Source organism: Acanthopagrus latus, chromosome 23 (assembly GCF_904848185.1).
Source record: "Acanthopagrus latus isolate v.2019 chromosome 23, fAcaLat1.1, whole genome shotgun sequence".
Classification (NCBI taxonomy): Eukaryota; Metazoa; Chordata; class Actinopteri; order Spariformes; family Sparidae; genus Acanthopagrus; species Acanthopagrus latus.
In genome coordinates this window covers 20,757,157-20,773,976 of record NC_051061.1, presented here as the reverse complement: position 1 = coordinate 20,773,976, position 16,820 = coordinate 20,757,157, and the positions used below count along the sequence as shown (strand labels likewise).

Genomic DNA, 16,820 nt, shown 5'->3' with positions numbered 1-16,820 from the left:
TTTACTATGTTCGAGCTTTTCATTGTTTCATGCTAAATGAGTCATCAATCAGTCATTCACTAAATACATACAGGCAGCTGTGTTGAAAGGTCATTTGATACTGTCCTTGTCATTTTAAACAAAGGAAACATCAAATGCCTTGTTGGCCACACCTAAAAATATCTCAGGACAAAAATAGACAACCAGTTCATGTGCCTTGTTATCATAAATAGCGTTTACCCAGAGCTCCAACAACACCTGTTTTTCCTATATAGACTGTGAGGGTTTAATTTCCACAAAGACAAAAGCACCTTTAATGCTGTTAATAAATCCTTCCTTTAACCTTGTATACAGTATATAGATAGCTTTATTCATGTTCTTCAAATGGCAGTTTTGTATTACAGGGGCTACCATAGCTGTGCTGAATAAATTGGTAAATTAATAGGAAAGCAATCTTCCTACTCTTCGAAGAATGCACCATGTAGATCCTGTAGTTTTTCTCTTACTTTAATCACATAATTTTTTAATGGTAAGAGCCCTTGGAAAATCCCTCTGATACTATCTGAGCACTGCCTATTTTAAAACTCACTATTCTGCAATGCTAAATGTAAAAGGTTATCCACCAGATGTTTTCTTAATCAGGTTCTCAGACTGTAATGAAATAAAGAACAATTTATTTTATTTTTTTAAATTCATAATGCAACTCTTGAGTTACTGCTGCTGGCTGATGTGACCTTAATCAAGAACTTGGTTTCTTTTGATTAAGCCAGTCAGCACTATGAGTATGAATGGGCCCTGTTGGCAACAAGAAGGGCTGGTCATAAATTTAGAGTGCTATTAGGATTCCTATTAATTTATACTCACTGTGACCTCTTAGAACACTCAAAGCACCAGGCACTCTAGCCAGCAAAGGAGCTGCAGGGGAGTGCTTGAATTCTTGCAGTGGTTTTGAGCTTATAGCAAGCCAATTGTCATTCCATAACAGTGAGTGTCTCACTGTCACAAATGTCATCGACTCACTGTTAAGTCCTGCCATAATCTCAGGCAACAGCTTGTCAGTGGTTTCAGTTTTACATTCTTGGAAAAGTGATTTGTGTGATATGACTTTATAAACTGCTTCAGTCCATAAATAATAACAATAATAACAATCATCATCATCATCATCATCATCATCATCATCATTATTATTATTATTATTATTATTATAACAACCCTTAATATATCTTGACAGTAGCTCATATACTAATCTAGTAATATTGTATATCAAATAACAGAGTAGGCCCAGAAAAATCACATGTGTGTAGTATGTGGCACACTCACCTGAAGCTATGGTTGAATCATTGGGCTTGGCTATCTAGTGGAATTATTTTGGTGGATTCCTGTAATAAGATTCAAACAGAGTGACTTTCTTTGACCAGCAGTCTCAAATTAGTCCAAGACAAAGTTCGCTTTGATTCAAATGTACTTTATTAACTTACTGCTGAAGCTGACTGACTGTTCTAGCTAGCTAAATGAGGTAAGATGTGCTAGCACGGCTATGTGCTAGCATGTGTAGGTAACTGTCGTCACGAGACATGTTTTGTGGAAAAAGAGCATCAAACTGAAGGACTGTGAAATTGTGAGAGGTAAGTGTGGGTGAAAAATCGATTTACTGCCTTCTGTACACTACCAAGTTATTTGGCTTACCACGCTTTACTCTTATTATCAGCTATAAATGACAAAATGATGGCGATATCTGACCTAACGTTAACTTTTATCAAGCTAATTAAGCTAAACTAGCCCTTTTGTCTCGCAGACTAGCAAACCGGTCTAGAATGAATGTTAGCGTAGTACGTTTCTGCTAAACCATAGATACGTGAAAAATAGAAGTTTATTTATGTTGCAACTCTTACTTTGTTAAGGTTGAATTTTGTATTTCTCTCCTGTCACACGGCTATGTTTATGCTTTGCTTATATTTAGGCACCAAAAAACAAAAAAACAAACAAACCAAAAAAAAAAAAAAACCCCCAAAAAAGCAAAACACCAAGGTTGAGAAAAACAACATTCCCACCTGTTTTGGTTGCAAACATCAGGGATGGAGATGGTCAGGGTCCTCAGGAAAAAGCCTCCCCCCATCTTCCTACATCTTTCATGTTATCATTACAGCTCCTTGCAGCATCAAACATTGCTCTAAACAAATTCCTTTTGCAAGATGTTTGAGTAATGTCAATCTAGCAAAATGGTATTTGCTGAAAGCCAGATCTTATAAGATTTGCAAATGGCAATAGTAAGACATATCACTATTAGCGTGTTATCTGAGTATAACCTTAAGTCATCAGTTGTATTTGCACGTGTACAATTCCAATCTTATCAATGTCATCCAACAGAATGAATACCTTTTCGCGTTATGGCTCTTGGATCTCAGCTTGTTGATCTTCGACTCAGCAATGTCAGCGCAGTCCTGAACCTCCTCCAGCTCATGCTGAGCCTTCCTGAGCCTAGACATGTGAGTATTGGCCTGCTCCTCCTGTGAAGGGTTTGAGGTTATACTTAATAATGACTTAGTTGGAAGACGGTTAATGGTGACATCATGATTACAGCTATAACTAATGAGTCATGTTAATGGTTAAAGATAGAGGGCAACATGATTGAGATTGCGCTCTCGTTATAAGCTATTGGCAGCTTGTTGTGCGGTTGGTAATGTTACAAGAGGTGCAACAAGTTTTTAGTGGCGGGTATACTGTGTGTCTGTTTCTCTTGGATCAGCCTCATAAAATGTGATGACTACTATTGCGTAATATACTATACAGACCTTGGTTCTGGTGGACAAGGTGCAGCCCGAACCTGTCCAGCCAGCTGATAATATTGTAGTCCACTGTGCCAGCACAGTGACCCAGGGTAAGCCTCAGCTTGCCCTTTCAGGCCTTTGGCTTTTCAAAGTCCTCGGTCTTGCCAAGATTGTGATCATGCAGTTTGTTCTTTTAAGTTATGTCATTCGGGTACCATGCTGTCAAGGAGATTACGCAGGATTTCTCCAGAAGATCTAAGAATAACAAATAAAATTGGACTATAAGATTGTGTTATTACAATGAAACCTTGCACCATTTTTATAACCAACCTGCTCTTCCTACTTAAGGTTGGGGTAGCGGACACACTCAAACATAGATACTCCACAAACACACATAAGTACACTGGATAGTCTGTGTAATCCCTTGGTATTATAGCAGGAAATGCAGTGAGACCAGTAGATTGAAAATAAGTTGTTGCACAATCATTGTGGCAGTCACTGTTCAAAGCCTGTTCAAATTTTTACCCTGACAATATTCACACTAAACCTAAACTTCACCATAATACTTTTATGTGAGAAGTGAACTTTTTTTAAAAATTCTATCGTGTCTAAACTTTTGTGAGATGTGAACAGCTCTCTACAGTAGTGCTGGATCACTGTTATGTATGCTCCTGAAAATATAATTTCAGTATGATCATAGGTGTCAAAGCACTTGTGGTATTATTTTTAATAATTAATTTAAAAAAGGTAAAAAGTAGTTGGAATATCTTAAAGATGAAGTACATATTTCAGATTTTCAGATCTAAGCTCCATCATCTTTTGCCAATTTAAAAGTCTGTTTCAATTAACTTGAATCATTTTCTGTTTCCTAATGTGAAACAATGTCAGATTTTTAAAATGGCATGTGTAAATTATCTGATGATGGTACATGTTTTTCAAGAGGGTAAGGCCATATAGCTGAATAAGTGGAAATGCATCTGCAAGACTGGGGTCATTTGTCAGAATTAATCCACATGAGAAACTTCTAGAGTCTCCAGTAGTACCTCCAAGAAGATATTTTGTGTCTCCCAGGTTGTATAATTGAGTCAGAAAAGCTTGACGTCTTTGCATTAGAGATTCTGTTTTATGTGTAGCAACTGACATGGCATGTGTTACTTTCAACTTTCAAGTTGTTAAAGTGGCTTGTGTGCAGCACAGCTTGATCAGAACTGAATATAAGTATTAATACATGCAGTTCTGTTTATGTGGCCTTGTGTATATCATTCTGTGAAGACAATGCATAGATTCTGGCAAATAATTTCAACTTATATTTCATAGCCAGGTGTTTCTTATCAGAATGAGTGGGAAAAGTAACACTATGGATGATGTGATGCAGAAAATAAATGTTCAGTTGAGACTGTTTTTCTTCCATACTGCCAGCGATATCTTTTACTAAATATATTTAGAAGTAAAACAAAAATAAACAGGAAGCATGAAATATGTTTCAACATTTATTGAACATTTACATTCTCAGGGGTTCATATTGTATGAACTCCATGAAATTGTCTCAGGTGGCTCTTCACTCAGCATCAGCTCCCTGTAAGAAGGAGTTAATAAGTACTTGGTACAGTATTTATAAGAATGTGCAATGGTAGGAATGTAATAACATTTGGTATGTATTGGTGGAAAAAGCAATGCAACATTTTATGGAACAACAAAACTGGAACTAAGCGTGGCTATTGTTACAGCAACTTTTTAGTTGTTATGCATTTGATTATTAATTTCAAAGGTCAGTGTGTGTAATAATAGGTATTTTACATAAATGTTTCACAGTGGAATGTAGAAATCATTGTTGTATAGATTAATTATTTGCATATGGATGATACATGACACTGTTAAAAAGAATGAATGATTACCTTTCCAGCATCACGGCTCTTGGCTCTCATCTTGTTGACCTGGGACTCAGCGATGTCAGCGCGCTCCTGAGCTTCCTCAAACTCATGCTGAACCTTCCTGAGCCTGGACATGTGAGTGTTGGCCTGCTCCTCCTGTTAAGGGATTTGGGTTATATTGGTTTTGTTAAAAGACATTCAGTGATGGTATTATTCATTGAAAATGGAATGATCTGTCATATGTATAAATATAGCTGACTTACAGCCTCCTCAGCCTGTCTTTTGTAGGCTTTGACTTTAAGCTGCAACTTGTCCACCAAATCCTGAAGTCTGTTCACATTCTTCTTGTCCTCCTCAGTCTAGACAGATAAAGGTTTGTTAGTGAAAGACAATAGAGACTTTAAAGTACTGTTTTTCTGTGTGAAATGAATTACCTGGTATGTCAGCTCCTTCACTCTCCTCTCATATTTGCGGACTCCTTTGACAGCATCAGCTCCACGTCTCTGCTCAGCCTCAACTTCACTCTCCAGCTCACGTACCTTAAAAGGGATGATAAATTATTTGTCAAACTTGTATGACATAATTTTAGTACCAAATAAAGCAGAGATATTACACTCACATTGCAGAAAAAGCATTTAGACTTCATGCAGTTCATACCCTGGCCTCCAGTTTCTGGAGCTGCTTCTTGCCACCCTTCATGGCGAGGTTCTCAGCCTCATCCAGACGGTGCTGGAGGTCCTTGACTGTGACCTCCAGGTTCTTCTTCATTCTCTCCAGGTGAGCACTGGTGTCCTGCTCCTTCTTCAGCTCCTCAGCCATCATGGCAGCCTGAAATTATTGAAATTCAACTTATGAACCTATTGCTATCAGTGTCAGTGCATGATCATACATAGTATTGATTTTTTTTTTCTAAAATAGCAGAGATGTAAACTCACATCAGTAATAGCCTTCTTGGCTTTCTCTTCAGCATTTCTTGCTTCCTGAACAGTATCATCCACTTCACCTTGAACCTGGACGAGGTCAGCCTCCAGCTTCTTCTTGGTGTTCATAAGACTGGTGTTCTGAATATTGAGAAGATTAAGATTAGACAGTGTTTATTGGTATGTGTCTCACATCTTTAATTAGAATAATTCTTAATTATTATTAATGAAAACACACCTGAGAGTGAAGCAGTCCAACACGCTCACTAGCATCAACCAGCTCCTGTTCAGCCACTTTGCGTCCTCTCTCTGTCTGGTCCAGAGCGGCTCTCAGCTCCTCGATCTCAGCCACCATCAGGCCATTTCTGCGCTCCACCATGGCAACCTGCTCCTTCATGTCTTCCTGTCCTCTGACAGCATCATCAAGGTGCAGTTGGGCATCCTGACAGCAAATGAAAAAGGAAACCCAATAAATTGCAGGACTAGTTTTTCTTTACTTTTTGTTTTTGACATAAATTATTGTAAACTTCACCTTAAGCTGTCCCTGGACATTCCTCAGTTGTTTCTGAGACTCAGCAGCCTGCCTGTTGGCATGGCTCAGCTGAATCTCCATCTCATTCAGGTCTCCCTCCATCTTCTTCTTGACTCTCAGGGCATCATTCCTGCTCCTGACCTCAGAATCAAGAGTGCTCTGCATGGAGTCAATCACTCTCTGGCTGTTCCTCTTGATCTGCTCCATCTCCTCATCCTTCTCTGCCAGCTTCCTGTCAACCTCACCTTTGATCTGGTTGAGCTCAAGCTGGACACGGAGAATTTTGGCCTCCTCATGTTCCAGTGTGCCCTTAAAAATTTACAAACACAACAAAAGGTATTTTTGGCAGGAAAAAAAAAACTTGAATACATGATTACATTTTACTGATGTATTTTATCATAGTGGTTTAAAAATGTTATCAAAATTTTACCTCAGCTTCCTCCAGTGCTGTTTGAATTTCAGACTTCTCAGTCTCTACAGTCTTCTTGGCTTTCTCCAACTCATGGATACTCTTACCAGTCTCACCAATCTGTTCAGTCAGGTCTGAGATCTCCTCTGTAGAAAAAACAAAGTCAAATATTGTTAGAACTACATATGCAGATTACTTCTGGAAATATGTGTCAGTGCTTTGACAACGAAATAATGCTCATAGACTACACTAGTAGAGGTCTAAGAAGAACCCATGCAATAAGTATGACCATTACATTATATACAGTCAGATTGACATACGCTGCAGGTTCTTGTTCTCTCTCTTCATGGTCTCCAGTTGATCCAGAGCCTCCTCATAAGAGTTCTTCATCTTGAACAGTTCAGTGCTGAGAGAACGAGCCTCCTTCTGAGCTCCCTCCAGCTCTGCCTGGCCCTCCTCATACTTCTGTTTCCATTCTGCAAGGACCTAGAATTATATAGGTCAAAATATATTAATTTAATGACTATTTATTAATTAAGGTGCTTGTTTCTCGCTACAAAACTGGTGTTGATTACAAGTTTAACCATTTACCTTATCAAAGTTCCTCTGCTTCTTGTCAAGGTTGGCAGCCAGAGCATTGGCTCTCTCAACGTCAATCATGAGGTCCTCCACCTCACCCTGCAGCCTCTGCTTGGTCTTCTCCAAGGAGGCGCACTTGGAGTTCACAGCCTCAATGGATTCCTCAGCATCCTGCAAGCGCTGGGCAAGCTTTTTCCTGTAGTGGAGAGGAATTATTTGAGCTTGAGTGAACAAAGATAGCAAAAATGGATTTATCTTTGAAAAAGTAGAAAGGATTATATACTTGGCCTCCTCCAGCTCCTCAGTGCGCTGGATAGCATCAGTCTCATATTTGGTTCTCCATTGAGCCACCTCACTGTTGGCCTTGGACATTCCTCTCTGTAGCTCAGCTTTGGCCTCCTGCTCCTCCTCAAACTGCTCTCTGAGCAGATCACAGTCATGGCGGGCTGACTGAACTGCATGGGCCAGGGCATTCTTGGCCTGTTGACAATGACAAAACATTAGTGTCATACGTATGAAGTTTGATGTGGCCATTTAGTTTTGAATCCTCAAGACTACTTCTGCAACTATCATATTTGCTACTCAGCATCATGTAATGTTGATGTTTCTTTTCATTATCTGTCAAAAGCTGAGTTTTGATCTTTTAGATCTTATTATTGTGTAATGGTGCGTATTTTGTCTACATTTGAAAAAGAGAATATTTCCCCTATGAAAATCTAATAAGGCATGTAAACTCATTTACCTTAACTTCCTCCTCAACATGTCTCTTCAGCTCCTCAATCTGTTGAGTGAAGGCCTGTTTTCCTCTGGTCAGCTGGGAAACAAGAGCTTCCTTCTCCTCAAGCTGACGGGAGAACTCACCTGAATGACAATGTGTAAATCCAATTTTTTAGTATTAAAATCCTTATAAATAACCTCCCTGAGTAATTTCTATTCCATGACACTCACCGTTCTCTGTCTGCAGTCTTGCCTTCTGTCCATTAATGTCGTTCAGCTGGCGAACATTCTCATCATTTTTGGCTTTGAGCTCACTCAACTGGTCCTCAAGAGTTCTGCACATTTTTTCCAAGTTGCCCTATCAACAACAAAATGTAATGTATGTTGAGTTTTTTTCTAAATTTAAATCTCCTGCCATATTTATTGGTTAGAGGTCATGTTTGTGAGCATAACAACAAGCAAATACTTCATGTTTAAATAAACGGCTCACCTTAGCTTTAGCAACAGCCTCCATGTTGCTGGAGAGGTCATCAATCTCCATCTTGTACTCGCTCTTCTCCTTCTCCAGCTTCTGCTTGACACGCTGGAGGTTGTCGATCTGCTCTCCCAGCTCTGCAACACTGTCTGCCTGCTTCTTGCGGAGAGCTGATGCGGTTGCTTCATGCTGCAGGGTTGACTCTTCAAGATCCCGGCGCAACTTCTGGAACTCAGCTTCACGCTTCTTGCTCATCTCAATCTGAGCAGCTGTTGCTCCACCAGCCTCCTCGAGCCTCTCACTGATCTCCTCAAGCTCCCTGGAGAGGTCAGCCCTCTGCTTCTCAACCTTAGCCCGAGCAGCCCTCTCTGCCTCAATCTCTTCCTCCAGCTCCTCAATGCGAGCCTAGATTTGATGAAAGAAGGTTTATTGACTTGAATATATTGCGCCGTTTACAAAGTCTGTTTTGCATGCATGTAATACCGTATGCATGTTGAATATGTCACCTGGAGCTCTTTGATCTTCTTTTGAAGCTGAGCACCAAGAGACTGTTCATCCTCAATCTTGCTGAGGAGCTGGCTGATTTCAAAGTCTTTCCTTGATGAGGATACAAATAAAAGCTTTCACTGTCACAGTCTGTACTGTTGTTGGGATGTAATGTTTGAGATGCTGAGAAAAAGATTAGTAACCTAAATCAAAACCTTACTTCTTGATTTTCTCATCAGATTGCTGTTTGTCATTCTCCAGATCCATGATGGATTCCTGGGCTAGTTTCAGATCTCCTTCAAGCTTCCTCTTGGCTCTCTCAAGGTCCATGCGGAGCTTCTTCTCTTGCTCCAGTGACCCCTCGAGCTATCACATGACAGTTAATGATAAACGAGTTGAGGTATTCAAATGAGTGTGTCAATACAAAGACACATGAGTTACATTACACATCATTTTGAATGTGTAACATGGAATGTCAATTAAAGAAGTAGCTATTTGACAGTAGAAACACACAATTGAAACAATTGTTTTCTTACATCGTCCACTTGCTGTTCCAGCTTTGTCTTGGCTTTGGTCAGAGTGTTGACTTTGTCTTCCTCTGCCTGGAGATCATCAAGTGTTTGCTGGTGGCTCTCTTGGAGGGCTTTCTTCTCCTTGGTTAACTTGGCAATAGACTCATCTTGAGATGCCATCTCCTCTGTCAGGTTTTTCACCTAAAATGATGTGACAGGCACATTATTTCCATCACACATGTGCATTTCTGCATTTAAATGAACGGGGGTTCCCGATAATCCAAACCTTGTTTTCTGTGGCATGTTTCTCCTTCTCCACTTTAGCCAAAGTGAGCTCCAAGTCATCGATGTCTTTCTTCAGCTCAGAGCATTCATCCTCCAGCTTCCTCTTCTTAGCAGTCAGCTCAGCATTGATTTCCTCTTCATCCTCCAGTCTCTCGGTTGTCTCTTTGAGTTTGGCCTCGAGTTGGATCTTGCTCTTAATGAGCCCTTCACATCTTTCCTCAGCATCAGAGAGGTTCTCGACTTCCTATATTTACAACATGAATGTGAAAACATATTCCACTTAAGCTTAACCATGAGAATTTGGGGTGTCCCTATCAGGTTTATTTACACCGATCCTGATCCCAGTTCTTTAATATTTAGTAAATGCAGATACGAGTCCCATTCCAATACTTAACCTTAACTAATATTTTCCTGGGTAACACAGCTGCATTAAGAAAAAAGTACCTGCATCCTAGCTGTTTTTTTATTTTGTTGAAACAAAGTATATTCTTTCTTATGGCTCCTTCTTATTCTGCATATGCTATCACAACATTGGCCTACCACTTTCTTTGTGTTAGTAGGTGAGTCTATGATGTTGCACTGTGACAGCAGACCCTTGTGTACAACCAGCTTAAGTGTGGAAGTGTGGTACCTCCATGTCATCCGTTACTTTTTTCATATTCCTTACGTTGTCACGTAAAATGGCATTGACACGTGGCTTGTCTACTTCACTGTTCAGCATCTTCTCGAATGCCTGTTTTACATGCTTTGCTGTATGAGACTCAGGAAACTAGTGCCCATACTGACATGTTGTTACGCGAAAGTGGAATCAATCCAATGTATTGCCGAGATAATAGGGAATACCGGGGATTTAAAAACTACAGATGATGAAGAAAACCCTGATCCTCTACCATGGAGATCAGCTGGTTATCCAGAGCAATGAATTAAATTATCTTCTGTGTAATATTTTATCGTACCAAATTTGAAGTATTAAATGCAGCTCTTTTGTTACACCACGTGAAATGGTTCTTACTGCAGATGTTACATGTCACCATTGGACTGCTTTCGCTTTCTAATTTAAAATATTTCTACCCTGCAGACATTTTATCCACAGGTTTGCCAGAGTAATGTTGCACGCCTCTGCATTCGGCCACAAATTGTGCCCTCACCAAAAAAACAAAAAAAAAAAAAGGGCTTGGGTCCATGATTAGTGGAAAAATGCCCCCCAATATCGGCCCCAATCCTGATCCTGCAGATCGGATCGGGACATCCTTAATAGGAATATTAATGATATGCATTGTTATTCAAACAACTAACGGAGACAACAGTGTTCCGTCTCTGAGGTCTATATGTAATTGTATTTCACTTCCTTTCCTTTCTTTTGTTTTCTACTCACTGCAGCCACTTGGAGTTGCAGGTCATTCTTCTCCTGCAGCAGGGAAACCATCTTCTCCTCCAGTTCCTTCTTCTTGGCCAGGGCAGTAGCCAGGTCTGATTGCATCTTATCATAGTTCTCCTTCATCTGCTGCAGCTCCTTCTCAGTCTCAGCACTCTTCAGGAGAGGCTTGATCTTGAAATAGAGATTCATCCATGGCCAGTTCTTAACATTCATGAATGAACGGATGTTGTACTGGATAGAGTAGATAGCTTCCCTGGAAAATGAGATAGATGTAGTAAGTGTCACTTCTTCTGAAACATTATTTTATAGAACTTCTAAGTCTAACAATTGAAAGAATATATATGAGCTACATAATTGGACAGTACAGTTTAGGGTGCAGTAAAAGAATCCTACCTCCTCTCCATCATCTTAACAAACTCCTTCCTCATGAGATATCCTCTGCAGAGAGCCTGAGTCATGGTCACCAGTGAAGCCAGTTTCTCATCTCTCATCTCCTCCAGGGTACCCAGCAGACCAGCTTTGAAGAACACCTATGTTGTCAAGTGGGGCAAATTAGTATTCAGTGCATAGGGATATAACAGGACAACCACACAAGTAAATGTGTTAGTGCAGTCATTGAGGATAAACCTTTGTGTGTCCAAACTTGTACTGAGTGTGGTCCACATCAATGGAGCCCAGCAGCTTCTCTGAAGCTTTCTTGTTGTCAATGAACTGTCCATCAGGGATGACACTGGCATTCAATACTTTGTATCTACAAGAGAAGATTGTGTTGTTCCTTTTATCTTCCTCCCACTTTCCTTTTCTTGGTGTTTACCATCCTAATACCTTTGCGGAAATCAGCTTGACTTGCTTATAACAAAAACTGCAGTCACCTCTGCTTGAAGTCACCGTAGAGGATTCTGCTTGGGAAGCCCTTTCTGCAGATTCTGATGCCCTCCAGCACACCATTACACCTCAGCTGGTGGATGACCAAGAAGTTCTCCATAAGACCTGCACATTGCAAATTCACTGTATCAAAACATTTCTTTACATGACCATGTCACTCACATTGCGCAAATCTGGGTTATGTGCTTCTTACCTGGGGTCTTAGTTTCATTGGGAATCAGACAGCGGACAAAGTGAGGGTGGGTGCTCCTCAAGTTGGTCATCAGCTTGCCCAAGTTCTCCTGTGGATGAGCATCACAAAATGATAGCTCATCAATATTTTAAGATGAGATTGTTAAAAGTTGTACAAAAATATGAAACAATACATACCCTGAAAAGAGCAGACACAGTCTGGAAGGAACCACCCTTCTTCTTGCCTCCCTTCTTGCCGCCACCACCAGCAGCCTCTATTTTGCAAGACATGATATTTTTATTAATGGTGCCAAATAGTAATAATAATTATACACTGCAGTAAGTTGTTTAAGTTTTGTTTCATGTTGAATGTGTATTTTTCAATTTCAATTTCAACCAGCAGCCTCTGTTTTGCAAAATGCTGAATGTTATTACTGGCATTAGATTCCACAGCAGTAACCTTTTGTCTCTGGAATGTTGATTTCATTTTTTAAAATGTATCTAAAGGAATATATTACCACAGAGAAGTTACCAATTTCTTACTTGGCCCAACTCAATTGAAACAGACATACTGTTTTTTTCACAACAAAGTCACTACACTTTCAGGAAGCAGCAAATCACTATAAAAAGAAATGGCTACAGTGCTCACTATCTTCAACAGTAGAAAATAGGAGGTTAACACATCTGTACGGGGTGCACAGAGTTTCTATACACTCTGCTCACTTTTATTTCTTACCCTCAGCTCCAGCATGGGCTGCATACAACATGGCCAACAGTTTGTTTGCAGATTTCTGGTAAAGCTGAACAACTGACTCGTTCAGGGGGTCCTTGTTCTTGTCCAGCCAGCCATTGATATTGTATTCCACTGTACCAGCATAGTGAACCAGGGCGAAGTGAGCTTCAGCCTTGCCCTTTCCAGGCTTTGGCTTCTCAAAGGCCTTGGTCTTGCCAAGATGCTGATCATGCAGCTTGTTCTTGAAAGTTGTGTCAGAGGCCTTGGGGAACATGCACTCCTCTTCAAGGATGGAGAAGATGCCCATTGGCTGAGAAGAATTTACATTTCATGGTAAGAAAAAAAAATATCTGAGGAAGCAACCATTTGTACTTGAATGGAGGAATCTAACTTATTTAACAAAGTGGTATGTTACCTTCTCGATAAGCTCAATGCAGGCAGCCAAGTCCATACCGAAGTCAATGAACTCCCAAACAATACCCTCCTTCTTGTACTCCTCTTGCTCCAGGACAAACATTGTGTGGTTGAAGAACTGTTGCAGTTTTTCATTGGTGAAGTTGATGCAGAGCTGCTCCAAGCTATTGAACTGTAGTTATACAAAAGCATTGAGTTTCATACCAAAATTGGTCTGAACTTTTGAATCTCTCAGAAAGGTTGATTTTCTAAAACTTACATCAAAGATTTCAAATCCAGCGATATCCAACACTCCAATGAAGAACTGTCTTGCCTGCTTTGTGTCCAGCATCTCATTGATACGGATGACCATCCACAAGAACATTTTCTCATAGATGGATTTGCACAGAGCGCTGACAGCATTGTTGACCTAAATATAAGAATTGAAGTGTGGGGATTCATACATATGATTTTTATATTTGGAAATGTAAACATTTCCCTTTCCAAACACCCAAATTCTTTTTACCTGTGGGACGGTCTGACCTTTGGTCACCATCTCATTGCCGACCTTGACTCTTGGGTAGCACAGAGCTTTCAGCATATCAGCTGAGTTCAGGCCCAGGAGGTAGGCGATTTTATCAGCCTCTGATTGAGAGAAAAAAAGTTATGAAAAGAGTTATGAGAACGAATGAATGAAGGAATAATTTGTTTTCGGGTTTAGTCATTAACATGACCCATCCCTCATGGAATTATAAATACATACTGACTTGTGTAGTATCTTGCACACCAGAAACATTGCATGAGAAGAGCGTATTATTTCAGAAATTACCCTCAGTGCCATCTGGTTCAGCCTGCTCCTCACGCTGCTTCTGCTTGAATTTCATACCGCCATGATGAATCACAGCTCCAGTCAGCTTGTAGATGCTCATTTTCTCCTCAGCGTTGAAGCCCAAGATGTCAATAGCAGTCTGCAGTGTAGATTAAGCAAAGTTACTGGTATGTTAAACATTTTCCCCTGTGTACTATCTCTTTAGCTAAATTGTTGTCTTACATCTGTTGCAATGAACTCCTCCACATCATCGATGCTTTTCACAGTGATTTCACCCTGACTGATCATTGGGTAGTCATAGGGGTTGGTGGTGATCAGAAGAGCCTCTAGATAAGGACAGGAGAATTACATAGTATTGTACTGATATTGCTTAAAATTGCTGTAGTAACATACCCAAGAGTTCAGGCTTGTGGCCAGTCACAGGACAGGAGAATTACATAATATTGTTTGATATTTTGTTTTCTGATATTGTTTAAAGTCTTATTTAAAATTGGGGTAGTAACATACCCAAGAGCTCAGGCTTGTGACCAGTCATCAGCTGGTAGAAGATATGGTAGCTCCTCTCAGCAGACAACTGGAAGGTGACACGAGACTTCTCCAGCAGATCTAAGAAGACAACATTTAAATTGCTAATTATCAGAGCCTTGATCATAATTTAAGTTGGTATTGACTAATATGATGGTTGAAACTCACACGTTTCAATATCAGCTGAAGCCAGCTTGCCAGTAGTGCCAAAGTGGATCCTGATAAATTTACCCTAGACAGCCAGAACATTAATATCATCATTTATTTTTTTAAGGTAGGAACGAAAAAAGTCTCAAGATATTTTCTCCAGTACTTACAAAACGAGAGGAGTTGTCATTCCTCACAGTCTTGGCATTACCATAAGCCTCCAGCAGAGGGTTGGCTGCAACAATCTGGTCCTCAAGAGAGCCCTGCAACAGAAGATTTTAATTATGTGAGCTATACAGTCAAATTAACTTTCCTCTGACAAACACTTTCATTTGACAAAACCAATTTCACCTTAATTTTGCTAGTTTGCTGTGGTCCTTCAGCCTTCTTAGCTCCAATAGCTGCAATTGTTGCAAAGTACTGGATGACACGCTTGGTGTTGACAGTCTTTCCAGCACCGGATTCTCCACTGGGGTACATGAGACATATTATCAAGATTTTGCTTCATTATCATTAAGTTCACATAGTTATGGCAAGATAATGTGTTTCATACTCACGTAATCAGGACAGACTGGTTCTCACGATCTGAACCACAAACATAAATGCTTGACATGAGTTTCTTTTAATAAATATCAATGGAAGATTTTACCTCTGTGTGTTTAGATCCCAACAGCAATATTTTTATCTTACCAGTGAGCATGAACTGATAGCCATTGTCAGAGATGGAGAAGATGTGGGGTGGAGCCTCAATCCTCTTCTTGCCTCTGTATGCTGCTACACATGTAGTATCATACACAGGAAGCCACTTATAGGGATTCACCACAACGCAAAACAACCCAGAGTAGGTCTGAAATAGTAAAAAGAATAAACATAGTGTGATTTTGTTTAAATTTTGTTTGATTTCCATGTAGGCACTTCACTACATATTTACATGTATATTAGATTAGCGTAGTGTGGAAACTCACGTAGATCATCCATGATGCATAACGCTCTTTGAGGTTATACAACACGCAAGGCTCATTGAGGTGGGTCATCATGGCCATGTCCTCAATTTTGTCATACTTGGGAGGGTTCCTGGGATGAATCTCATCCTCTTTTACTGTGAGTGTCTGCACAGAAAATACAGTATAATGTATTTAACTAAGAAATAATTTCAAACAGAACAGTTCAACACATGGATCACATGGTTGTTCACAGTGTCAGTTTGAGCCTAAAATACAATGAGAAACAAATAGTTAATTGAATGTTTTACTAAGATATTGATTTAAATAAATGTAAATCTTATCTTTGTTTATACAACTTGTCTTAGTTGGAAGTACTTTCGTTGAAAAAAGTAAAATAGTTTATGACTTACCTTTCCACAGTCGGTTTCCACCGTGGCTTTTCCACCCTCTTTCTTTATAAGTTTACCCTTGAGGTACATCTCCGTTGGCTCAGCCACAAAATAGGCGGTTTTGGCATCAAAAGGCATGGTTTGTGCCTCAATCCTCTCCTTCTCTGGCTTCCGGAGGTAAACGGCCGCCGGGCCATACTGCTCCATCTCCGCATCTGTACTCATGGTGGCACTTGAGTGGACACTAAAATTATAAGCGATTCAAACATAAATCACAAGTTTGTTACAGAACGTGTGATTGACTCATATACATTATTTTTGTTTTTTTCAAATTTACCTCTACTGGCGCAAAGAGAAATTCCTTGGTACCCTGTTTTTCAAGGTGCAATAAAACAAATTTTAGATTGATCGGTGTCAGTTTTTTAAATTCCATCTAAAACTACAACAGTACATTTAACGCACAAATTCTAATATAAAACAGCCACATTAAGTAAAAAGTTAAAGATAGGAGCAGCACAAGTATTAATTAACAGCAATACAGTATGTAAATATCATAGACAGCAGTTGTGTGCACTCACGTGTCTTTGATGGCAATCAGTTGGAGCAGATCTTCAGACCTGCTGGATTTATATACAACGAGTCTGCCTCCTCAGCACAAGTGCCCTACTCAATTTGGTCAGGCATGCTTGACACCTCGTTGCTTGATAGTGATATGTTCTGTCCATATACATGCATAACTGGAATAAATGCAAAGCATATTTCATTTTTTCCCCAGATATTTACCATTTAACAATGATGTATTGGAAATCAATATCAATATCATTTTAGTTGTATATTTTAGTATAATAAATACAGAATAACACCAGATATATTGCAATTCAATTGAACAGTCT

General features: G+C 39.7%; 1 protein-coding gene across 1 annotated transcript; it reads right to left on the bottom strand.

The window, feature by feature from the left end:
- Positions 1-4,290: 4,290 nt before the first annotated feature.
- LOC119013862 (myosin heavy chain, fast skeletal muscle-like) lies at positions 4,291-16,167 on the bottom strand. The gene is made up of 39 exons (XM_037088749.1): positions 15,949-16,167; positions 15,560-15,703; positions 15,285-15,441; positions 15,152-15,179; positions 14,946-15,063; positions 14,765-14,857; positions 14,616-14,679; positions 14,430-14,528; positions 14,145-14,248; positions 13,923-14,061; positions 13,620-13,738; positions 13,374-13,523; positions 13,116-13,286; positions 12,704-13,010; positions 12,166-12,242; positions 11,990-12,077; positions 11,784-11,901; positions 11,539-11,662; positions 11,305-11,441; positions 10,909-11,164; positions 9,535-9,777; positions 9,273-9,449; positions 8,957-9,102; positions 8,757-8,847; positions 8,266-8,655; positions 8,007-8,133; positions 7,801-7,919; positions 7,342-7,538; positions 7,071-7,254; positions 6,800-6,965; positions 6,501-6,625; positions 6,071-6,379; positions 5,777-5,980; positions 5,554-5,679; positions 5,276-5,446; positions 5,053-5,157; positions 4,882-4,977; positions 4,643-4,774; positions 4,291-4,323 (listed from the first exon to the last, which is right to left on the bottom strand). The coding sequence occupies exons 1-39, from the start codon at positions 16,150-16,152 to the stop codon at positions 4,306-4,308; spliced, it is 5,823 nt and encodes a 1,940-aa protein (XP_036944644.1). The 5' UTR covers positions 16,153-16,167; the 3' UTR covers positions 4,291-4,305.
- Between the last annotated feature and the right edge of the window lie 653 nt (positions 16,168-16,820).